The sequence below is a fragment of the Mchenga conophoros genome, linkage group LG15, assembly GCF_057382185.1.
Source record: "Mchenga conophoros isolate Kocher_MC1m ecotype Shallow Benthic linkage group LG15, M_conophoros_male_GT1.1, whole genome shotgun sequence".
Taxonomy (NCBI): domain Eukaryota; kingdom Metazoa; phylum Chordata; class Actinopteri; order Cichliformes; family Cichlidae; genus Mchenga; species Mchenga conophoros.
Window position 1 is genome coordinate 33143674 of NC_140540.1, and position 25367 is coordinate 33169040.

Sequence of the window (25367 nt, forward strand, 5' to 3'; positions counted from 1 at the left end):
AGTTAGCTATTACAGGTTACTCTCATGACTGAAACGTTTCTTCCTCTGAAAACGCTACCCCCAGATGAACAGAATCAACCTGGTTGATTAAGCATGCACCATGACATCTGCATTCAGTTTTCCCCAAAGTCACCTAACACAAGGGTACAATGGTGATGAACATTTGTTTGTCTGCAGCGATGGAGAGCCATCACACATTTGGGGAAAAACACACATTTCTCACCAAACGGGGTATCCAACGTCCAAAAGCAGAGAGGACACCCAGTGCTCAAAATGCAGCATCCTCAACAGTCTCTAGGATGATAGTGATTACTGAGGCCAACAGCCCACTCAAGTGCAAACAAGCTCTAAATGTGACTGTTTACCTTGGGGAACAGAGCTAGTACTAGTGAAATTTTTCCAATTTTGTGACAGAAAAACCAAAAGTTTATTATAACCCAAATATTCTATTCCGTGAGTGAGAGACAGCGCACTCTTGTTACAGTTGATGATGAAATCTAAACTAAATAGGCTGCATATCAGAACATGGATATTTTTCTCCACTTTCTTTCTGCTAGAAGCACATGCAATCAAATCAGCTGAACATGTGAACACTCTATTATAAAGGGGGTCAGGGGACCCTGTGCCCTTGAAATGATTGATCGGTCTTAGACCAATGTGGTGGAAGTGGAGCTTCAATGATTGAGTGCACCAGAAGGCACCCCCATAGTGAGGTCTGAAAGAGAACCAGGGCTTAAAGTGAGATTTGGCAGGTTGGTGAACAATAAATGCTGGTGTAGCAGAGAAGCAAAGTAAATGACTCAATAAGAAAGATGCTGTACTGTGATTTCTACACAAAATATCCAGCTAGTTCTTTATGGTTTGTCCACACATGATGTTTTGAAATACATGTATCACCATTTTCTCTTTTATAAAACAATTGAAAATGTGCAAAATGGCAAAACATGGGGTGACATTGTTTTCTCTGCAGTATCACCTGGAAGCAGAACAGAGGATCATTTGGATAAACCTTTGGAGACATCACTGCAAAACATATTAATCATTCAAGAAAACAAATGAGATGATTACTGCATAGCTTTGACCCATCGTAACCCCTGCACGTAATGACAAAATCCATATTGTTGATTTTATATGCCTTCAAAAATTAGCAAGTTTAATGTGGCTTGTTGTGGTTCAGGAGTTTTAATGAAATGAGGAATGAACCCTCCTTCATTTTCAGTCTGTAACTGAAGATGCTGAACCCACAGTTGGATCATTGCACCCATCAGATTTAAAAAGCACATAGTAATTGGAAAAAAAAACAAACACTTGAACGACTGTATTTGATGAATCCAGCTTGTATGTAGAAAAGTGTGGCACCAGTCCATTAAATAAATAAAACTTTTATTTTCAGTAAAGAATTTTTTACAATATGTCATTACATAGTTCTCATTAGTAACAAGCAAACTTGTCACTGCAGCTCACAGATACGAGGGTTCATTCAGTCATTCTCTCACACACACGCACTCACAAATTAAGAAATGAATGTAATGATGTAATGTCTTTTACTTGGAGTGAGCATGTAAACAAATGTATGAAGCACTCCCTTCCCACACACAAACACATCTATTAAAACAAGATCCAACATTTAACACAAAATTTAACACTGACTCCAAGTCAAAAGACTAAAACTATGAGCCCTGTAGATCAAGGTTTAATGGCAGGTCATGTGTTAACCTCTAAACTAAGAATCTGACTCAATATGTAAAATATAGTGAGCATACTTGTTTTGGAACCTGAAATCTTCTCATTATGAGGCTAGTTTCCCCCAAATGCTTGGAGAAAAACTAATTTGCGGACGTGGGAACTGATATTATGACTCATTAACTGTTTTGAGATCTGCAATGTCTGCAAAAGTCGAGATAGGAAGGTAAAAAAGGTGGAATCCTGTGGCCCACATCACGTCCTTCTGTGATGATCCTGTGTGGCTTGCTAAAAATCTCAAACGTTTTGAATTCCTTTCTCAACAGCAAGAGCAGGTACAGTTCTGCATCTGTAACAGTTATGAATTCCCAGCCTTTGACTCAAACCAAGCTCCAGATTTTGACAGATACAGCACTCTGTGTGGTGATCAAGTCATCATATCACCTTAATTATTGGCACATGTATGAATATGCTCCAAAATAAGAACCATATACACAAATATTCAGAGGCATCAGGTGTCCATCTTCTTAAAAAGCTTCATGAGCTGATAAAATCTGTGAGCAATCTGGGGAAAACAAACAGTTAACAGTTACTGGATGCTTACACTAAACAAAAGTAAAGAAAAAGAAAGAAAGAAACAAGATTTATCTACCTGGCCTGAAGGCTTGTTAAGTTTCTCTGACAAAGCAGAGAAAGTCTCGCGTGAAGCGCCTTTTGTCTTCATGTCCATGAGAATAGCTCGATCTTCATCTCTGATGAAGGAGATGAAAGATACTGAGTAGTCTATTTAATTAGCTAAACTTCTTACACAGTAACAATACAAATAATCATTAGTGGCAGCCCTATAATGTAGAATGAAACATTAAAAATACATTCAGTGAGACTATTCTGATTAGATGAGCATAAACTACCAGATCAAAATCTCTTCTTTGATAACAAGGCTGAATTTTGGCAACACTTATACAAGGTACACAGACACAATACATTCAGATAACTGCAAATTTGCCACCACAATGAGTTAAACAACCCAAAAATGTAATATTTATTAATGTCCACAGGTTCTAGCCCTCAGATAGTTATTGATCCCAAGGAGCCTTATCTGTGTATTAAAATTACTTTGATTATTATATTGTTAGTTTCATCAATTAATTTTTAACTTCTAAACATGGGGGACAGTGTGCAAAACTAGTTTCAACTCCCCCCAAAATACAGACATATTTAACAAAGCTCTTGTAGTGAATGGACCAGCACTCATACAGAGCCCTTTGAATCTTAGCACTCAAAGGACTTCCTATGTTTATACAGTGTACAGCAGTAAAAGCCAAACTGACAGCCACTTGAACAGCACATGTACTAGAGCTGTAACCTCAGCTGGTTCGTTGACGTGCTCATTCAAGGAGAGAGAAAATGTTTCATCAATAGGCTGCAAGTGTCAGAGCTAACTTATTTAATGTTTAGACGGAGTTGACTTCAAACCAGCTGACACCATTTCAGTGTGGCTTTATTTTGTCTAACATTTCCACAGCTTAACAACCAGCAAGCCATATTAATCTATATCAGCTTTGTTAGAAAGATGACGTTAGACCAGTATGGCCAGGGATTACAGATATGCAGTGTCTATAAGTTGCAATGTTGAGTCTGCGAGGAGGCCAACAGGTCCATCACAGGTCAACTTCTATTTGACATTTTCTGCTGAAATATTGTGAAACCAATACTGACTATATGCAACTAGTATTCATTCTTCTATTCAGACACTCCTTGGAAAGAGAGAACACGATGCACTTTACTACTGACCTAGTCCAGGCCATCACCACCTCGCCTTTCTTCCTGATGACATTCTTGGCAGACAGACTGCTGGGAGACAGACAGCCCATAGATGATTTGGAATCTTCATCTGCTTCCTTGGAAGGAAGCACGACTTCTGGACTCTTTTTTTCCTTCCTCAACCTCTTCGCTTTTGATTTGTCCTGGTGCTTCTTTCGTTTTCTGCCTTTGTCGGGTGAACTGCTCGTGTCCTCTGCTATCACGAGGCTTCTCTCTGACTCAGATATGTCCACATCATTGTTCTTCGAGTCTGACACGTGTGAAGACAATTTTCGGCTCCTCTGATTTGTATAAGAGCTTTCAGTAGTTTGACAGTTATTTGACACAGCACATTTAGAGGGAATGAGTTTATTCTGAGACTTGTTTGAGACAGTTTTTGAAGGGCTTATGTTAACATTAACAACTGTGTTTTCAGAAACATTGTTCAAACACTTATCTGAAGGAGAACCGTCAGACCGATTTTTCAGGGTCTCTTTGGAAAAAGTGTGTCGAGTTAGCATGTCATCTGGCTGATTGTTTAATAGTGTTAAGTCTTTACCTTCAGTGAGACAGACACTGGATTCAGTACCAGCTGGACACAAAACAGAGCTTTCAGCAACGTTAGAGAAACTGCCCGCCAAAGAGACAGCTTTCTCAAACTTTTCTGCAACACCAGCTTCACTATCCTGAGCTGCAGTGTTATCTTCTATGTGCTGCTCCTCTGTTAGTGTTTCACGTAAGCTCTCATTAGCAGTTAGAGTTCTATCTGCTTCTGGATTCGCCTGCCGAATCTTCACAATGAAATGATCGTTGGACTTTTCCATCACTAGCGCCTGCATCGCCATGTCGGGCTTAAACACAAAAGACGTGGCAGGTGTTTCTGAGGCCAAACTGCTGCCAGAGCCACAGCTGGAATTATCAGTGTCAAGAGCCAGGTGTATGTCATGCTCTGTGGCATCCTCCCCGTCCAGCAGAGCATCCTCGCATATGTGGGCGCTGATGACGTTCTCTGGCGTGGACGTGACATACATACTTGAGGCGGATGGCTGTAGGAAGCTGAGGTGACTGTCAGATTTCAGAGGTGATGGAATGGTGAGAGACACGGCCAAATCTTCAGCTAGAAGTGAATATGACTTCTGTGAGGCCAAGTTGGCCTGCAACAGTGCTCGATTTTGCGATGGAACTTCTAACAGACAATTTTCATCAAGTAAAGCCGGGTTCAGTGTGGTCTGATCTTTTGAGCAAGAGGAGGATATTTTGCGAGGTGAAATACTAGACCAGGTGGCAAAAAGTTTAGAAGGGGTATCAAATTTAGCTGGGGAAAGCAGCTTAGATCGATACTCAAATTTTGATGGTGTGATGATGCTTATGTTTCTTTCTCCATCTTTCCTTGGAGTACTGAGGGACCAGGCAGTGTTTTCTCCAGCGATACCACTGCTTTCTAACAAGTCAGAACCTTGCAGAAGACACTTGAAAATTTCACCCATTTGAGAGTCTCTGACCAGATTGAATGTTAAACTGGAAGCTTGTTGCTCAGTGAGTAGCTCAAAGTCAGTTCTGTCAAGCAAAGAGCCATTCTGAGTGACCACCAAAGAAGATATATTATTTTTTTCAGGAGTTGCAGGTGGATTTTTAGGAAGAAGGAACTCTGCTTGTGTATTTGGGGAGTTCAGTGGATGCGACTCAGACCCGTGTGTGATTCTGATGTCCTTGCCTCTGCTTCCAAGGCCCTTTTTGTAAGACACCACAGCACAGGATTTGGCCTGATTCAGGCTGGTGGAAGCCGGCTGTGCTTGGTTCGACTCATATGATGCCTTTCTCATGGGAGGCTGTTGAGATACATTTTCACCGTCACTGTCCTCTGGCAGAGGTCTTGAGGCTTTGCAAAAGCTCTTCAACGTTGTGTGAATATCCACAAACAAGTAGTCAACTTGGACATTTACAAAGTCCCACAGCTTTTGCTTCAAATCCACTGCTTGTTGTTCAAATATTCGTTTCACAATGCCATTATTTGACACTTTGCCAAACACAGATTCAATGAGTTTCTTCAGTCTGGACTTGAGCTCCCCTGGTTGATCACATATCTTACCAAAATGAGCACCATCCACAAACTCTAAAAAGGACCTTTGGAAATTATCCATCATTCCATAGAAACTCTTCCTGGGAAAAGTTTTATGAAGCTTCATGTACTTTTTCCGGATCTCGGCACGGACTAACTTAAACGTCTCCATTATTTCTTCGATGGTACAAAAAGAAGCTTTACTTGCTGCGGGACAAACTGTTTTAAAACGACTTTTTGGACTTTGTGTCGTTACGCCTGAAATTTCACGACTTTCTTCAGAAGCAGCCCGTCTCTCTGCAAGCTTCTTCTTTAAAACAGAGTTAGGACTTGACTTATTTCTGACTGGCTGTGCTAGTTTTGCCCTCTTTGTTGTAGTAGTGGGTGAACTTGCCGCCGTCTCATCACTTTCACTTAAAATTTCTCCTTCCTCCAGATCTGTGTCTGAACGACTTGAATTCAAGTCAGACACTTTATCCACCGAATTTACCACGTCTCGCTTTGCAGGAGAACCTGGATATTTGTTCTCCTTATTTACATCCAACTTCTCCGAGTTGGCATCAACAGCTGTACTGGAAAAATCTGCACAGGAAAGAAATAGATAACAGTCAGATAGAAGAGTCAAACAAATGTATAAGATGGTACATTTTTGTATTTTTTGCCAGAGCTAATTTTAAACCCAACTCAGAACAGTAACAAAGATCCACTGGGGATGTCAAAAGCACTACTGTAACGTAACAGGTAATGCTAATTAAGGTAAAGTCCAAACATGTATTTTATAAAGGAGAAATGAGGTGTTCAATTTCTTAAAATACATTGTGCTGATGCAGCTGTGACAGAGGACAGGCACATAAAAGACACAGTGAGATGAGAAATGAGATGAAATTAGCAGTTAGTAAAGAGAAGGCTTATAGTAAAGCTTGTAAGCAGTATCCTTGGCAAGATGGAAAGCATTCAATGGAAAACTTGCCAGTTTTGAAATATAGATTACTAGACTTGAAAGGAGGTTAACTACCTTTTTGAAGGCTCTTTACATGACCAGGCTTGCTATGCACATGGAGAAGACATCTCTTGATTACCCGTACTGGACTCCTCAAAGGACTGATGGCATCTGGGATTCTCTTCAGATTATTCAGTGTGCGCATCATAGAGTCCTCATCATGTAGTAATAGCACAGAGCTTGAAGGCTTCAAATGGTTTTCCTGTCCATTTCTAGGGCTGCAGCTCTTGCTGGGTGTGGTGGTCATGTCACTGTAAATTTTTAGTAGGGTCTTCTCCTCTGTTGTGCTGCTAACTTTGGACACTCCGATACAGTTAGTTGAAGAGCTCGGCTCAATTGCGCTAGCGCTACTGTCTCCAGTGTCTTCATTTGTCTGTGTTAAAACGTAAATAGCCTCTTTCAAACTCAATCCTTCTTGTGGAAGGGACTCCAGGCTGATTGTGCTGGACACTGTATCTGCATCTTTACGACAGTCTTGCTTTTCACAATTCCCTTTCAGATGAATTGGAGTAGAAGAAGCAGGAGAACCTTGCTGACAGACCTGAGACTTGATAGCCGGGGAAGTCTGACACACAGGATTAGTTTCGTCAGTCATATCTGTTTTCTTTGGCTGTGATGAATCGGCATCTTCTGCACGTGATTCCAAAGAGGCATTCTGCTGTACTGCAGCTTCAAGATGCTCCACAGTGGACTCCACAGTAATCTCAGCACATGAATCGGCAGTATTTTCGCAGTAAGCTTTTTGTAGGTCATAGCTTGGAATTTGTTTAGAAATCCTTCCTGGCTTGTCAACTGGATTTATGGGGTCTCTGGCCTCCGCCATTCTACATTCAGCTGCCTTACTGTCTGAGACTAGCTTCATATTTTCTTCATTATTTTTTGACACGTCTGGTGCTTTTGCATAACTATTCCCTGGTGATTTTGCTGCAAGGTGTGCACTCACTTGCTTTGCTGTAATATCCAAGGGTTGGCTGTTAGTTGAGGTAGTTTGGACTGAATTGTCAGCTACGGCAGTTTTATTACAGACTGTGTCTTTTTCCTGAATACCTTCCACATCTGATGCCTCAAGTGTCCTCTCACAACTCAAAACTTTGTGGTTCTTCAGAGACTGCTCTGTAATATCTCTCAACTCTCCTTCTAATTCAATGTTTTCTATGTCATCAATGACACACATGTCTTCCATGTTAGGCTGCAAATTATCTTCCTTTGAGCCCTTTTCAACATCCTTTCCCACTGGTACAGGATCTTTCAGGCTCCCACCAAAAGGTAATACTGGCTTCTTAATTGGTGAAAGGGTTAAATTCAATGTTTCCATAAAGCACAGTTTCCTGTTTGGACTAGTTTCCTCAGAGTTTTTCTTGCTTATATTGGTTTCTTCAGGTGATGTTTTAAAGACCGTGTTAGTCTTTGCGCATCTGTCCTTGTCACTTTTACTTGATTCTTTGGTTCTCAGCTTCTCACATTTTCTGCTTGTGTGGGACTGACTGTCATTGATATGATTTTTTCTTACTTCATCTTTATATTGCCTTTCCCCTTTCCATTGATGATCTCTCTGTCTAGCCCCTTCCCTCTCTTTGGAGGAATCTCTGTATCGTATAACATGTTGATCTACAGAAGACTTTTTCCAGTCCTTTGAGTTGTAACTTCTGGAAGAGCTGCAAGTAGTCTTGATTTTTTCAAGCTCTCGGCTGTAGCTCTCTTTTGAGCTGTGAGATGCACTGTGTTTAGGGTCCGATGCAGCCGTTTTAGCTTTATCGTGTCTCCTGCCATCTTTTTTGTCATCCGAAGCTGTAGTTTGCAAAATCGTGGGTGAGGATTTAACCTCATCTGATCTGCGGTGCCCATCGTGCGAGTAGCTTTTTCTTTGACATGACTTTGAATCACACCTTTGTACCAAGTCTTTGTCTGCTCTGTGAAATCTGTCATTGTTAGCATCTGAAACACTTCTATGTCTCCTATGTATTGATTCAGAATGTTGACTGGGATGGCTGTGCTCTCTGTGACTGGATTTGTGTTTATCTGACTCCGTCTGTTTGTCAGTTATTTCACCGTCTCGTTTTGAATGGCTATGACAAGATGCTTTTGATGCTCTGGGCAAACTATGACTTTCTTTCCTCATGGACTGACGTGCATCTCTTGGAGGCTGGTCTACGCTGGGAGGTGGAAAATTACTGGATGGCGGTAGTGGTGGAGAAGGAGGCGGACGGGATGGTGGAGAAACCAGCCTACTGGTGGAGCTGTGACTGGAGAGATTTGGATCCCGCACATTTTGTATGGAAGATGGATAATGATGATACTGCCCTCTCTCAGACCTGCAAAACCCAACAATTAAAACATTGCTGTTTCAGTATAGCCAATAATTGATTGCTACGTGTCTTATGATATTGCCCTTATGCATAACGTTAACCAGTATTCAGTGTAACCTAACGGAGAAGGACGAAAAAGAACCAACGTACCTCTGACTCAGCCTCTGAATCTCTGCGTCTTTTCGTATCACCTCCTTTCTAGCCGTTTGTAAAAGTGTAGAGATGTTTTTTTTGAGAGAGTAGTTCTCCTTTCTCAAACCTGTATTCTATATTCAAACAGAAGGCACACAAAATGTTAGTGGTAAAATGAATTCGTATAACCAAACCATGCAGTTCAATAATGTAGACCCATTCCACCTACAGAAAACACAGTCTTTCTTAAAACAAAACTGTCTTAGTGAAGATAGTAGTGTTTATGGTAACTTTGTTCTAAGTTTCTTGAAGACAGACATTTCATCTCTCATCTGCAGAAAGTTCTCAGATGAAAGGTAAAGAAATTCAGTCCCTTTCTTTCCAAGCTCCTTAGATTACCATGACCTGGAGGACCTGTAGGACTGAGAACCTACACAGACCCTACTGGCTCCTCCAATAAAAAAAAAAAAAAAAAAAATCATGGAACAGATGTTTTTTTTGGTTTGGGTGAAAACATACATACAACACACACATTTGCTTTGTTTTCTACAAAGGTGATTGAGGCTAATCCGATTCTTCAGAAGATTTTTTCCAAAACAATAAATGAAAGCTGGCCGAGTAAAATATATTCTCATGAAACAACCTACTCTCTATTTAAACCCCCCCCCCTAAAAAAATAAAAACAAAAATAAAAACCCACACCTGTAATTCCAACTGCTCCAGTCTCCTGCGCAACTCTTTAATATGGTTTTGGGCTGTCCTGAACCCAGACTTCAGCTGCAGAGACACAAAAACAAAAGGCCTATGAAACAGCTGGCATGATGACTTCTGGCAAACGTTCAACGTCCTGTGATATCCAAGTGCTATTCTCTGCTTACACAAAAATGGCAATCATGATCCCAAATATTGAGCAAGGGTCACCTTTGCTGAAATATGAAGCGTCTCAGCTTATCTGCTTGTAATCGACTCAATCATTAAGCAGTCCATCAGTTCACTTCATTGATTCTTTTTGGAATTTGCTTGATTTATACAGAAATAATCAGATCTAGAGTACTAATTTAATATTTATTGTAACTGACAAAGGACTTATTTTTAGCAGTGTGGTTCTAATTTCATAGACTAACCCATATTCACCTACCAATAACAAGGTTTCTACACTTTGTAGAACATCATGATAATATAAAGACTAGAGATGGACCGATCCGATATACAGTACCAGTATTGGTCCGATCCTGACCTAAATTACTGGTTCAGATATCGGGGAGAAATAAAAAAAATGTAATTCGATCTATTAAATATCACAAAAGCACCTCAAAAAACTTGCGACATGGCATAATCCAGCTCATGACCTTAGCATGAGAGGGAAACACGAAGATGAAACCAGGAGATGTCATTACTGAATCATCTGAGCTGAACAGGTGATGGAGAAACAGATTTACCTTTTAGGTGACATGAACTAGTTGAAGGGAAGTTATGAACTGTTTCTGAGAGACAAATAACACCAGGATCCTTTTCTATTGAGCTAACAGCTGGTAACTGTGAAGGGGCGGGTCTAGCAAAGTTTTGCCAGGGGGCCAGGTAGGGCATTAACAGGGAAAGGGGGACACAAAGTAATACTTTTCTTTCTTATTCTCGTTTAAAATGTCTAGCTTTCAATAAATAATTATCTGAATCTTACAACCAAAGTGGTTATCTTATGTGCAATGTATAGAAATAATACATATATACCAACAAGACAGTGTACATCACTCTCACAACAGCGTTTGTTTTCATTCAAAGGCTTTATGGCTTTTTCTAGAATACCTGGTGGGCCGGTCTCTAGTCCCAGTCCAGCCCTGATCTTGATAAAAGATGAGTATCATGAAACCGTGTTTGCATTTATTTGCACTGCTTTCCACTCTGGATGTCCATTTAAGTTAAGCTTTAAGTATAAAATTGTCCATTATACAACTTGGAGGGTTTTCTTTTAAGTTGTTGAATATAAACATTATTTTGTGCTGATATTGCACTTCTTTTCTGCATGAACCTGCATTTTAAAATACTTTTTGAATATTACTTAAATATTTAGATTTAAAATTTGGCTAAAAGTTTAAATAAAAATATCAGTATTGCTGAACTGCAAAATATTTTGGGTGAAGTGTATTTTTTGCATACAAGTATAATAGAATAGCTTTAGTGTTTTGTTTTGTTTTTTTAAACTTGAGCATAAACTTATACAAAATGTGGCAAGACATTTAAAAAACAGTTTTATTGATTATAAAAAAAACTGTATCAGATTCATATCGGTATTGGCAAATATCCAAATTTATATCCGTATTGGACATTAAAAGGTGGTATTGTGCCATCTCTAATAAAGACTGAAACACAGCAGTAGGGCTGGGCCATATTATACCGCTCACGGTAATACCGGTATAATGTTAGGCAACGATAGGAAAATGAAATATCGCGATAGAATATGAGTAAAACGCGCATGCGCAGTGCCTTTGTTTTCATACGCACATGGCCGATTGTTGAGTGAAACAGATGAACCAGAATTGGTTTGTAAAAATAGTGCAACTTCAGTGATGTGGAACTGGTTTGGTGTTTGTCCGTCAAATACACGACAAAGCATATTTTTTTGCAGAACATGCAAGCGGCCGTCGTTATTGTCGTATTTGTCGGACTAAGATGCTCTTAAATCTGGGAGTAATCTGGGTCCTAAACCCCCCTCTTCAGGTCAAACGAACACTGCAGCATCACTGAGAGTTAAAAACTGTCTAAATTCTTTCATCTTTAATAAAACGATCAGCATTGCTGCTTTACCAGGTGTAACTATGAAGTTTAACTTCCAGGCATCCATGAAAACAAAATGTATTACATTTAACGGAGTTAGAAGTTAGCAGGGAGCTAGCGGAAGTTAGCTCGCTAGTTTCGCTAGTTACCTAAGCATGATATAGCATGTTCTGACTGAGAGATTTCTGGAAAAAAAAAAATCACTTCCTGCTATCACTTCCAACATAAATGAAGACAGGAAACTAAACAGCAGTGACGTTTGTAGGGTTACTGAAGTTGGGCTAGGTGGTATATAATGATGTGCTACGTGATCGCTAGCGACACAGCTATGTTAGCATAACATAAACAGTGAAGCTGGAGGACGAACACTAACACTTTTCCACTTATAAAAGTTAACGTGAAGGTTCCTCATGGTTAGAGACAAATGCAATCGCATGGCAGGATGCTGTAAACGGACCAAACTTCAGTCAGGAGAACAACTGAGATAATCCATCCACAATACGAGGTTAGTCATTAATATACTGCAACAACATGGGAATAGAGCAGCTGCCAGAGAATTTAACATTAATGAATCAATGGTACAGAAGTGGAGGAAGCAAGAAGAATGAGTTTAATAAAGTTTGATTTATCTGACTGCTTTGTTTCGCTTAATGTGCCTTATAATCCTGTGCACCTTATGGTCCGAAAAATACGTACTGCACACTGCAGTTTAATGTTGCAAAGCACCTCTTTTTAACTTCAGTGGATATTATACATGGTTATGCTCAGGATATGTCAGCCCATTTCTACTGGAAATGCCTTTTGGTTAAACTCTCAGCAAGGAATTTGCATTTGCACTGTTAAATTTTTATAAAGCTTTAATGTACATAAAAACCAGCTTCTTGTTTAAGTGAAAATAAATGGAAGGTTGTCTTTTTGCGCTAGTAATGTTGTGGAGTTGTATTTTGTCTCGCATCAATTATATCGTCAGTTATATCGTTATCGCAAATTTTCAAATATATATCGTGATAAATATTTTTGGCCATATCGCCCTGCTCTACACAGCAGCAGTCAAGCTCACTCCCCAAAAAAAACAAAAACAGCTTATCAGTGCCTCACAGCTAATTATCAGTACAAAAAATTCCCATGTTAAAAAATAAATACCGTAATTGTCGGGCTATAAGCCGCTACTTTTTGCACAAGCTTTGAACCCTGCGGCTTTTAGTCAGGTGCGGCTTTTCTATGGATTGTCCATGATTTTTGTCATATCGTAAGGCTATTTGTTTTGTTTGTTCCGCTGTTGTACGGCACTACGTTGCCTGGCGGCAGGGCATGTGATCAGACACCAGTTTTGGGGTTCAAGAGTGGTATGTTGGTCACGTGTCCATCCGCCAGGCAACATAGTGCTGTACAAGTAGCGCGAAAAACAAACTTCAAAGTAGCGCTACGCGTTCAGCGGGAGGCGTGGATGACGAGCGGCGATAAACTTGCGAAAAGCAAGTTATGCTCAACTCCACCGGTGGAATCTGACAGCGTGGAAAAGTGTGAAAACATCCACGCTCACCAACGGATTTCGAAGGGCTGGACTGCTGCATGATGGAGAGGAGGACACCGCCACGGCCCTTCAGAGGGTGTTCGATTTCTTTGGTTTTGAAAGTGACAACGAATGAAAGAAGCTGAGAGTGGATGACGAAGCCACCCTGAGCCTGTTTGTATCCGACACTGGAGGAGAGGACTTTGGTGGTTTTAGTGCGCAGGAAGAAGAGAAAGATGGTGGTGAATGACTGACTTTTCTTCTTGTTAAAGCCGTGTCACTGCACCTGAGCCTAAAAGGTAGTCTGAATCTATTTTTCTGGTGTGCTGTAGGTTATTGTTATGTACTACATTTGTTACTCATTTATGAAGCACAGTACATGTTTCGTACTTGTAATTACCGCTACTTGTACATATACCTAAAAAGTTATGCAAATATGTACCCATAACTTGTTTTTAAAAATATTAATAAAAGTGATGTCTCCAAACAGCCATCTCTTTCCTGACAATTCCCTTTGTGCATATTCTCTTACATATGATAAGTCAACATTGAAACACCTGCGGCTTTTGGTCAGGTGCGGCTAATGTATGTACAAAACAGGATTTTCCCCTGATTTTAGCTTGTGCGGCTAATATTCAGGTGCGCTTTGTAGTCCGGGAAATACGGTAATTCCCAAATGAGCAATTGCTTACCTCAGCGTATGATGACTCTCTGTTCTGCTGTTCCTCTGTCACAATTTCTTCATACAAATCCATTGACTCTTTCAACTGAGAACCAACAAAAGGTGGCTCCTCTGTAAAAAAAAGAAAAAAAGTGCTCAGACTACGACAGCAAGAGTAGTGGTAATATGCATCCGATCAAAGTGAAACCATTTCAGAAAGGGCTTTTACCTGCACTTCTGTTAAAACCGATGTCCAGACCATCGTATATATCCACAGACTCCTCGCTTACTTCAGATACCAAGACTGTAGATATTATACATATATATCAGTATACATCAGTAGTTAGAGAGCTTCTACACATAAGTCTTAAGTCATGATTATGGTAGCGTCCGAAAATCTTACATTCATGTAAATTATGTTTTCTAAGGAATGTTTTTATGTACATACTAGGGGTGGGTTTTTATAATCGATTCATCGATTAAAATCGATTCTGGCTTGGATAACGTAAAATCGATTCATTAAAATCCTGAATCGATTTTTTAATATAAATTTATTTTGCCCAAAATGCCAGAATCTCTGGTGACATCTCACAAAATTTCAAGAACCACCAAACAGTTAAGACAGTAAATGAGAGCAGGTACACGGATTCTGCACATAGACTTAAACACACAGCGCGACCCGCGGATCAGAATCAGTTAGATGTCGCCTTTCTCACAGTCAGGGCTGAAAGCTGACAGCTCGCTGATTCTGATGTGTCGGCGGTCCGCGCTTTGTGTTCACGCCCTTTATGCGCCGATTCTAAAGCTGTTAGTTTTATCTCTCTCCAAACAATATTGACCGAACCAGCAGCAAAAGAAGATCCAAACGCTTCACATAAAATCGTCATGAATTCACTCTGACTTTTACTGTTTTGCTTCCACCGCGATGCACAGCTCTCTCTCTCTCTCTCTCTGTACTTCAAGAACAGTTTCCCTTTCTTCATTATTCGCTTGCTTGTTACGCACCAGTCTACTGTTGTTTACAGGCTGTCGGCCGCTGTTTTTTTCCCTTTTACATTCTTCCGAAAAGAAAACCTCATTTCTGCTGTTCAATACTGAACAAATTTAAACTTTTTAAAATTATTCAAAATGCAAAAACGCTTAACCGTGTCTCTAATAAAACCGCTGTAACTTCAGAGGTAATGTTCATATGCTGATTAATGGTTTTCTTTCGTTTTTGATGTACTGCAGAATATTTTTATAAATCCCAGGCCAGGAAAATCACCTTCATGTTTTTCTGTGTTTTATCTTCAGCTACTTTGACACAAAGGCATCTGCTGTGACGCTTACACCTGTGATAAAGTCTTGCATGTGTCAGCTTCCTTTTTATTGATACAAAAATATGTAAATGTACTGATCTGAATTATAATATTTCTGACTGTCAAAATTTCCCAGCTTTAATTCGATTTGATTCGATTTAAATCGAATCGTGGATCGAATCGATTCGGGACCTTGTGAATCGGAATTGAATCGATTCTAGAAATCAGTGACGATACCCAGCCCTAGTACATACATAAATAAAACAGTGGATAATAAGCAGACTGGTTTTATTCAAATTATAAACTTTCAAACTGAAACAGATTAAGAGCCGTGAGAAAGTAGTAGAATTACGTGTCCAACTAATGAGACAAATGAAGTACAAGAACTTAACTCAAATAATCATTTTGTTTTACTTTACATTTTAAAACCACCAAGAGCATCTGGTTTTTGTGTGACTGGCTGGTATGTAAAATTGTAGCAGTCTGGCAAGTAATGATGACGCTTGTCCATTTAAGACTTCCACAAACTTTGAAACACTCTAAAGTCTGAGTATTGTTGTCACATTTGGTGCTTCCACTTAAAAGGCAAGCTGCAGTATTGCAAGCATGCAATGGAAGTCATATTAAAGTGAACATGAAACACTTCATGTATAAAGGCTAATTTACATCACGGAGACCTCCTCTTAAAAACTGGCATAGATGTAGCTCTGTCTGTGAAGCTGGATTTAAGAAATAAGTGCTAAGAGTTCTACGTTTTTAGAAGATGTTTAGCGCCAGCTTGTGCCAGTACAGAATTTGACATCACCGGGTTGGTTGGTTGTGGTCAATAGACTCACATGGTTGGGTGGCTCTTTACAGCCAACCTTTTGAGAAAAAAACTGACATGTCACACTCCTTGTTGGTCTGGTGACTCAAGTAGGCTCTCCTCCACATAGCTCCTCATGTATAAAGTGCTTAACAAACCCTAAAATTACAGCTAACAGGTGGATTTTCCCGTTTCAGAGCAGCTAAAAAAACAACAACAAATAACCACTGAATGCTTAAGAGATAGACAGTGAAACATGACAGTAGAGCTGGGCGATATGAGATTTTTTCATATCACGATATGTTTTTTTCATTTCAGGCGATAACGATATCTATCACGATATAAGCCAAATAACTATATTTGTAAGATTTAAATGTGCCGTTGCTCACAAGTAAAATGTGAAATAATCAGCAGCTTGTTTTTATTTAAATATTTATTTCCCATAATAAGTTCAACAGGGTAGATGTACTTAAGGAACATGAGACTTTTTCAGATAAATAAAGGCAAATATTGCAAACTTACACAAAAGGCAGCCGCTAAAGCGTTTAGGTTTCAAAATAGAATAAACGAAACAGACTACTAAATTGTCAATTCCACTTAGAAACAAAATATTAATTCTAAAAATAAATCTTAGTTTGTGTTACAGAAGAACAGACAAAACTGACTAACTTTTGTCAATATCAAATAAACTGAGAACTAAAAGGAAATTCTCAATCTCTCCTTGTTGTATAGCTTAGCTTTTCAAACAGTTTTAACAGTTACTTTAGTCTGACAAAAGCCGAATGACGAATTAGTGCTTCCAGTCAGAGACTGAGGCTACGTCCACACGTACACGGGTATTTTTGAAAACTGAGATTTTCCGTTTTCGTTTTAAAAAATAATCCCGTCCACACATAAAGGGAGAAATGAAGGAAAACGCTGCTATGAACATGCCAAAGCAGCAGGTGGCGCTCGATTCCTAACCGTGCAGAAATATTGGCCAATCAGAAGTCTAGAAGCCTTGGTGGGAAAAAGTAAACAAAGCTGGGGCATAGAAGCAGAACCGAGTCGTATGTGTGGACGGACAGTAACTGTGTGTATATGTAAGCATTTAAACACTGCAGGGAGTAGAATTAACAGTATTGTAGAAATTCATTTCACCGAAACAATAACGTGGCGCACAGTGTGACGCATGCACCAGTTCATTGTATTTCCAGACTTGCTTTCGGCACAATTTACAGTGCATGCTACTCTGTTTTTTGTCAGACTTGAAATAGCCAAAATACCTTCACACTACGGAACTTCTATGGCTCTTCCGTTCGACAATCTCTCCGGGGTTGGAACCATTATCTGTTTTCTCTTCGGTCACGCTCGGTTGATTTTTCTAGTCGGCACACTCATTTCCTCCATTACCCGCTGGCTGCTTCCCAAACAAACACACGTGCGGCTTGGCACTTGTGCTGTACGTTACAAGTCACGCGACGTGACGCTGCGGCTGTGATTGGTTCGGCTCTGCGCTACTTAATTTGGATTGGCTGATCTTTTTTTTTTTTTTTTTTTTTTTTTTTTTTAAGAGGACAAGAGCGGCGAGGTCTATCGCGATAGCTTAATTTCTCTATCGAGTAAAAGTTATATCGCGATACATATCGTTATCGTTCTATCGCCCAGCTCTACATGACAATATATCCTTTGTTTTGACATAAACACACTGTTGCAGCCAGAAGCAGCACAAAAGTGACCGCCTTAAACTGAGTTTTAGTCTTAGTGTTGTTTTCTTCTGAGTTATTGGGTCTGGTATAGGGCTGAACGATATATCGCATTTGCGATAATATCGCGACATGATCAAGTGCAATTTTCTAACCGCAAAGGCTGCGATTATACTCTGGACATGTCCAAATTCATGGGCTGCATCCTCCTGAGGCCGCATTTGTAGACCGATTACGTCACAGCGACGCGCCGAAGGCTGTCCAAATTACTACCATATCCCAGAATTCATAGCGCGGCCCAGCCAAACTCCAGTTTCCAGCAATGGCGGCCGCTACTAAGTTTTAAAATTACTCATACTAATCTTTCTGGGTCACAAAATAAACTTTTAACATATTTTCAGGCGAGAAAGTAGTTGTGTAAACATCAAATATCTGCTCGGTTTATCAAGATATCCCATATTTGCAAAAGTGCTTCGACGTTTTCAGAGGTGTCTGCTACCCACCAGCTCGACAGCTAGCCGGGAGCTCGAGGGTTACTGATGCGGCCGAGAACGGCACAACTCCCGGCACATCATTTTCAGATCACCGCGGAGTTTCGCTGCTCGGGTTAAACGTAATATATAAGTCACTTAGACAACCTAAAAATGTTATTGTTGGGCTTTTTTCAGTGTTTTGTTTGTTCGTGAGTAAATCGGTTTGGCTGAGATTAAAGTTATTAGATTAGATAAAATAAAACTTTATTAATCCCCCGGGTGGGTTCCTCCTTGGTTTTCACACAGCTGACTAAACGTCAAACAGAAAACTTATTAAACAGAAGTATGAGACAGTCGAGAATTTACACCAGTGTCTGGTTATATTTTAGATAGCAAGAAGCAGACGGCTGAGTTTATTAAACTCCACCGAGACAGCGGTGACGCTAATCAGAACTAGCCTTCTGATTCAGAAGGCTAGACCGTCCAATTTCACGCCTTTAAACTTTAAAGGCGTGTTTGTGTGTGTGTTTATACAATTGCTATTATGTTTGCACTTTATGTGTAATGTTACTGACTGCAGAGATCAGTAAGATGTGTGTATTTTTTATTTATTAGTTTTATTTATTTAATATTATTTTTTAATTGAATGACTGTCTAGTAGTTCACAGATGTCGAAAAACTGAGTGTGGTAAAGCCACTGATTTTTTTTATGTATATTTCTGCAATCTGCACATTGTACTGACTTTCATTTTAATGTTTACACCAGGGTTCCTTGTCAGCACTTTATGCTCAGATGTTTGTAAGCTAAAAATAAACTATTGTGTATGTTCAAATATACTGTTGTAATTGAAGAAGTTAAATAAAAATGTCAGTCATCAATTCATGCATCACCTCATGTCATCATAACAGAGGTCTGTCTTCCAGGAAAGAACAGTTTAAAATTAATGTAATATAGTATTGGCCATACTATATGATGTATTGCTTGTCTTTGTTTAATAATACAGAAGACAAATACCTTAAAAAATAATCGCATATCGCATCGCAATCGCAATATTGGGGCAAAAAAATCGCAATTAGATTATTTTCCATAATCGTTCAGCCCTAGTCTGGTATTAGTTAGCTAACATAAACTAATGTAAGTCTATTGACTGCAGCCAACCAAACACCAGTCCAAAGAAGAATAAAAGCATGAAATTAATAACTAAAAGCATGCATGTTTACAACCTGAACTTTCAACTAATGTTTTTAATGCCGAGCACTGACAGTGTATGGAGGCCCAAACAATAATTTAAGGTTATGGAAGATAGGACATTCAGCTTCCAAGGTCTGTTAATGACCAACAAAAATCAGTCTTAATCAATTTTAATAGAGTATCTACAAATGTGGGATTGAATTCGTTTTCATTCAATTTTTGATGAGTAATTCCAAGTTCTTAAGTAGCAATGTATACTTACGACCAGATGCATGGCTGGTGTCAACGTTCTCCATCCTGTCAAAGATCCCTGTGGCAGTTTCTTAAGGACTACCTGATGTCAAAGCCAAAGGGAAATTGATGGTTGTTATTGTCCAAGCCAAAACAAAAGATTGATGCAAAGGTTGCTTTAAAAAAAAAATCTTAAAAGTCTGCTCTACAAGTTTCCATAAATTACTGTTACTTTGGGCAAAAAGGTCCAATAATAGTAATAGGCCCTTTTACTCAATCAATGTTTGCAGGAGAGCAATACTGTTTATTTTGGTAAGATGATTATTTTTAACAACACTTTTTCATTGTTCAAATATTTCTTATAAAACTACTTTTATGAATAATAACATATATGCAGATCCACATCAGAAATGGGTGAAGTGCTGGGCAAAAAACAAGTCGCCAATTAAAGATCGATAGACAACCAGATAAATAAATAGATACACAGCTGAATTTTCCCAGAGATCGACTGTGACATACACCTAATGGTATACACAATTCCAGAGATAATGTCGGTTGACAGACGGTTGATATATTGGACAAATGTGGACTAATGGCGGTAACATGTTGCGCTAGCTAGAGCCCGTCCTACTGCTCAAAGACACCAAAGAACAAAGCCAAGCAGAATGATAATCTCATAACCTTTCAGGTTAAAACAAACGATCAAACTGTGGGCCCGAGTTAATTTCGTTGAATAAATATAACACTGTCTTTTTGACTCTTTTGTTCCTAGCCTTGTTACCTTTGACCCGAATTAAACTAACACAAACACAAAAGACAAGGATGGCAAACAAACATCTCCTTTCACAACGTTTTTATCTTGTCAGACATTTCACGACACATTTTACCTCTTAAAGCCAAGTGATGGACTGCTTATTTATTTTGTTTTTTACATTTCTGGACATTACTTCAAACAAATAAAGCGACTCGGGACTGTCTGCTTAACTAACCCGGAGGAAACAAGAAAGTTGGTCAGCAAAAGAAGTGACTTAAAATTAGCCTGCAGAACATTAGAGTAACGTGGCTGTGATTTAGTCGTCTTACTAACTTACTTGCGTATTGTTGTGCCCTCCTGTTGTTTACAGCTGTAAAGCCGCGCCAAGACTTCTTTGCACAGGAAGTACCATTTTCCCGCGGTCTGTCACTGCAGCCTGCGCACTCCTCCTCTCCGCTAGCAAAAATATTCTTCAACACTTAGGTAGATTTGCGACACTGTCGCTCACTGCCTTCGCGAGCAACTAACATGCTCCTGCCACCGAGTCAGAAAGAAAATGAAATGCGTTAAAGACAGAATTAACGCTCCACTCAAGCCCAAATTGTTGCTTCACTCCCGGAAAAATGGACAGCCAGGCCAGGGTCGTGTCATCACCACGCGACATAAGGACAGAAAACGGAAACAGTGTGGGAGGGGGAGGTAACGAAGTTGACCCGGAAGGAGTCTGGCTTCACTCACATGTGGATGGCGTTTTAACGCCAGAGAACGTGTTTGTGTATTGAGATATACACGCGAGTGATGAACCTCTCAGTTTTCTTCAGTAGCAGGGAAACATTATCGCCAACACATCCCAGAGGCTGGTGTTTGCTGTAGCCCTCCACGAAAAGACATTTGAGAAGATGGAGAATTTAGTACTGAGTCTGTCATCACTAGGCACCATAGCGAGACATATTGACAAAAGTCACAGCCAGCTGAGCCAGTACCTAGCAAAGCAGGTAAGATTTGTTATTTCCTGAGCATATTATGATGGAAATAATGTGTTTATGTTCACATTGAGACTCTGCATCGTTAACCTTTCCTTTACGTGTTAGCGATCACGACCCTGTAGATTACGTTCAGGCTCGGTAACCCACAGGATTTAATTATTTTGGGTTGATAGTAAAACGTGTGGCCCACGTGATGTCTCCTCAGATATGGAGCCAGCAGGACAGGCAGTGTATTCTGGATTGTTTGGCTCAGCTGCTGCTAGAAAAGGATTATACTCTACTGATTGCACGGCACTTGCGTCCTCTGACACTGGACCTGTTGGAGCGCAATGCTGAGAGGGTGAAAGCTGGAGGCAGCATCAACCATGACCTCCATGAGCGCCTGTGTGTGGCCCTCAGCAAGCTTCTCAGCATCAGTCCTGACGCACAAACGTAAGTGTTCTGAGAAAACTACTGGTGCTGACGTTTGTCTTATTAAATCCTGTGCTCATTAACCCAGTGCAGACCTAGAGACTCTTGATCTTCATTTGTGCTGTGACACTCTTACACAGTAAAGTAAACAGTGTATCCTGACTAACTCTCAGCACCTCTCCTCAAGGTTTGGTGCAAGGTACTTCGACAATGCCCCTCCGGTGTTTCAGAGGCTCTTCTTCACCAGTGAAGAGTCATCAGCTGTGCAGTATGGCCCCAGAAGGATGAAGCTGCGTGACCTAATGGGTGCCACTTTGCGTTTCCTCCAGAGTGATTGTGCCAAGTTCCGAATGCTCTGGGACTGGAGCCCCTGCATGTCCCTTCTCCTCACCAGTGATGTCATGGTGCGATGGTATGTGCCTGCGTCATGTTTAGACCTAGATATCATTAGATATAGATATTGGATTTTCAATATGGGGAAAAGCGTCCTGGAAAAAAACAAAAACGGGAAGCTTTTTTTAAGGAAATAAAGGTGGAGCCTTCTCCTGTCAGGACTGACTCGGCTGCACGCTCAGGTTGGTGGAGAAGAGCACTCTTTAGCTGGCTACTCCATCTGGCTTAGTTGTTTCAAAAGCTTTTGCTACAACGTAAAGTCATTAATAAATCATAATAAACAAAATCAACTAGTTGCAATACTTGCACATATTTAGTCACAGCTAGTGTTAAGTTCAAAAAGTTGACTTCAGATGTATTAAATTGATTTGAGTGCATAATGCTAAAGCATGGAGCCTGTCTTGATATAAGATATAAGTCATTCCACTCTCAATCCAAAATCCTGAGCCAGTATTCCAAATGAAAGCATTACTGGACGGACAAAAGATGCAAAACGAGAGAAAGAATGTTACCTTCTACATGTTAGCGTTTACCAAAGATATTATATTTGGATAGAAGCCCTTTGTAATCATCACAAATTGGTTAGTATCTATAATTTAATTGCATATTTTGTCATAGCAATTAACGTAGGATTATATTTACTTGAAGATTTAATCGCAAAATGCTGTTAGACAAAGCCAAAAGTATGCTATCAGCACATTAGTGTTGCTATTCGAATCACTTTCTGGTTTAACTGCTCAAAATATTAACCAGTAATTTATAGCCAATGCTATTATATTTAACATTCAACATTTATTCTTTGTTTTGTACTTGACCTGCAAATTACAGTTAATGTCACTTGTCACTCTAACAGGTACACCGCCCACTGTTTAGCATTGGTCTCTCATATGACTGATAACCAGAAAACCATCTTCCTGAGGAAGGTGCTGACGAGTGATGAGATCCTACACATGAAAATGAAGTATGTACCGTGTGTTTGGTGTGGACACTTGACCCAGCCATTCGCATTTGCAGTCTAAATGTGTTATTGTAATGGGATGCTACTGTTACATACACACAAACACATATACTTGTATTATATAAATACATTTCACAATAAACAAAAATATAGGACACAGCCTTATAGTGTCATTGCTGTTATTTCTTTATTTTTTCCACATATTTATGCACATGTCTGAACTTATTTTATCAACAACAGTCATGAATTGTAAATCTGATATTGTGGCGCTACATGCCTTTACCATTGATGCTTCTTTAGGGGTTTGGAAGAAACTCAGCAGCTGGAGTTTGAGAAGGCCCTGGTTTTAGCCAATCAGGGCTATGTGACGTGGTGCCAAGAGAAGGCCAACAAGTTTACTAGAGGCCAGGTGGTATCAGAGGACTTGTCGCAGAATGTAGTGGCAGTCTGTGGTGTTGTGCTACCCAGGATAGTTCCTAGGCAGCCTGAACAGGTAGGTAATCTTTGCGATATATCTGTCTCTGCTTTTTTTTTTTTTTTTTTTTCCTAATATTGGTTTCTACTTGTAGATTAATCAAAAGGATCTGGTGTTGGTTGACTCAACCTGCCGCAATCTGAGACGACTGGCATTGGCCGTGGCCTCCCAGAAACCTGTACTGCTCGAGGGTCCTATTGGATGCGGTAAAACTGCTTTGGTAGAGTTTATGGCTGCTGTCACCGGACATGCCAAAACTACGGAGATCCTCAAAGTGCAGCTTGGGGATCAAACTGACAGCAAGGTGAGAGACATAAAAGGAAAAAACATGTTGTTTCTTATGGTTCTATAGGAAGTGATGAAGCATTATATTTGACATTTAATATATAAAACAAACATTTTACAAACTGTCAGAATTGTAGGATTTGCAGGTTTGCACCCATATGTACTCAAATCAGAACGTCCTGGCCACTGTTGATGTAATATTCACAATATTTTGTTGATGTTGTGTTTTGTTTTGTTTTTTTGATGATATTTTGTTGAAGCACCTTGTTGTTGTGATTTGGCACTGTATAAATAAAATTGAATTGAAGGTGTTTCTTCTAGTTTCACAAACTTTTTTTTGAGTTTTCTAATAACTCATTTAGTCTGAAGGCTGAACATTTCAAAATGTCCTTGTTTTATATCACAGGTGCTCCTGGGAATGTACCGTTGCACTGATATACCAGGGAAGTTTATATGGCAGCCTGGAACACTAACACAAGCCGTGTCTTCAGGCCAGTGGATCCTCTTGGAGGACATTGACCATGCTCCTCTGGATGTGGTGAGTAAATACCCTACCTTTTTAAATATGAATGAATTGAAAACTATGGACTGGTATTTATAAAGCATCCAAACAAAGTTCTCAAGATTACAAGTCCCATTTTACATTGGTAGTGTGTTTCATTCTGGCCCAGCATCCATGGGCAGTTGAGGATCACCTATTAACCTAACATGCATGTCTTTGGATTATGGGAGGAAGCTAGAGTACTCAGAGAAAAGCCACGCAGGAAAACATGCAAACTCTACATAGAAATTCTCTAGTCGGGGGTTTGAGCCATCAAGTTGTTGCTGTCAAGATGACACTGCTAACCGTTACACCACTGAGTTGTCACTGGCAAGGAAAAAACTAGCCCTAAAAAAGTTCTTTTTTTTTTTTTTTCCCTCTCTCTCAGATATCTGCGCTCCTCCCTTTGATGGAGAATAAAAAGCTGATGATTCCGGGGCGAGAGGACTGCATTGATGTTGCGCCTGGATTCCAATTTTTTGCAACCAGAAGGTCAGACTACAGCGATTTGTTAAGGGATATGAAATTCTGATATGACTACTGAACCTGTCACATGTGCTTTGTGACGCTGGGATGTGTAATCCTATGTACGGTTAATCATTTCAAACTGTATGTACAATTGAGATGTACTAAAGAGTAATGCATGTTTCAATGAACACTGGCCTGTCAGATTTTAGTAGCAAGTAACTTGTGTTTTGTGGACTGTAGGATGTATTGTAGTGGTGGAAGCTGGCACAGACCCCAGAACTCCCATGCAGTGCTGTTGGACAAGTACTGGACGAAGCTGCAAATGGGCAACATGACACGAGAAGAGCTGAAGAAGGTGATTGGGAGGGTTTTCATGTTTAACTTCACTGTGGTTTCAACAGTAGATTCCCTTTTTTTTGCAAAAATATGTGCCTGTATTCTAAAACAAGACATTAGCTTTAGTGTTACAATTAGTGTTTTATT

General features: G+C 39.8%; 2 protein-coding genes across 3 annotated transcripts in view; one reads left to right on the forward strand and one right to left on the reverse strand.

Moving 5' to 3' along the window:
* Nucleotides 1-1362: 1362 nt before the first annotated feature.
* Nucleotides 1363-21064, reverse strand: casp8ap2 (caspase 8 associated protein 2). The gene is made up of 10 exons (XM_085247850.1): nucleotides 20705-21064; nucleotides 19645-19716; nucleotides 14159-14233; nucleotides 13961-14061; nucleotides 9686-9760; nucleotides 9002-9117; nucleotides 6561-8857; nucleotides 3478-6127; nucleotides 2336-2435; nucleotides 1363-2248 (listed from the first exon to the last, which is right to left on the reverse strand). The coding sequence occupies exons 2-10, from the start codon at nucleotides 19676-19678 to the stop codon at nucleotides 2195-2197; spliced, it is 5502 nt and encodes a 1833-aa protein (XP_085103976.1). The 5' UTR covers nucleotides 19679-19716; nucleotides 20705-21064; the 3' UTR covers nucleotides 1363-2194.
* Nucleotides 21065-21076: 12 nt separating this feature from the next.
* mdn1 (midasin AAA ATPase 1) overlaps nucleotides 21077-25367 on the forward strand; it is a 59752-nt gene continuing 55461 nt past the window's right edge. For both annotated transcript variants that reach the window (XM_085247847.1, XM_085247849.1), the window contains exons 1-9: nucleotides 21077-21362; nucleotides 21559-21785; nucleotides 21952-22176; nucleotides 23011-23118; nucleotides 23416-23608; nucleotides 23685-23894; nucleotides 24282-24413; nucleotides 24805-24908; nucleotides 25125-25239. In XM_085247847.1, the coding sequence (XP_085103973.1) occupies nucleotides 21267-21362; nucleotides 21559-21785; nucleotides 21952-22176; nucleotides 23011-23118; nucleotides 23416-23608; nucleotides 23685-23894; nucleotides 24282-24413; nucleotides 24805-24908; nucleotides 25125-25239 (1410 nt within the window). In that variant the 5' untranslated portion in view covers nucleotides 21077-21266. The remainder of the gene's footprint in view (nucleotides 21363-21558; nucleotides 21786-21951; nucleotides 22177-23010; nucleotides 23119-23415; nucleotides 23609-23684; nucleotides 23895-24281; nucleotides 24414-24804; nucleotides 24909-25124; nucleotides 25240-25367) is intronic.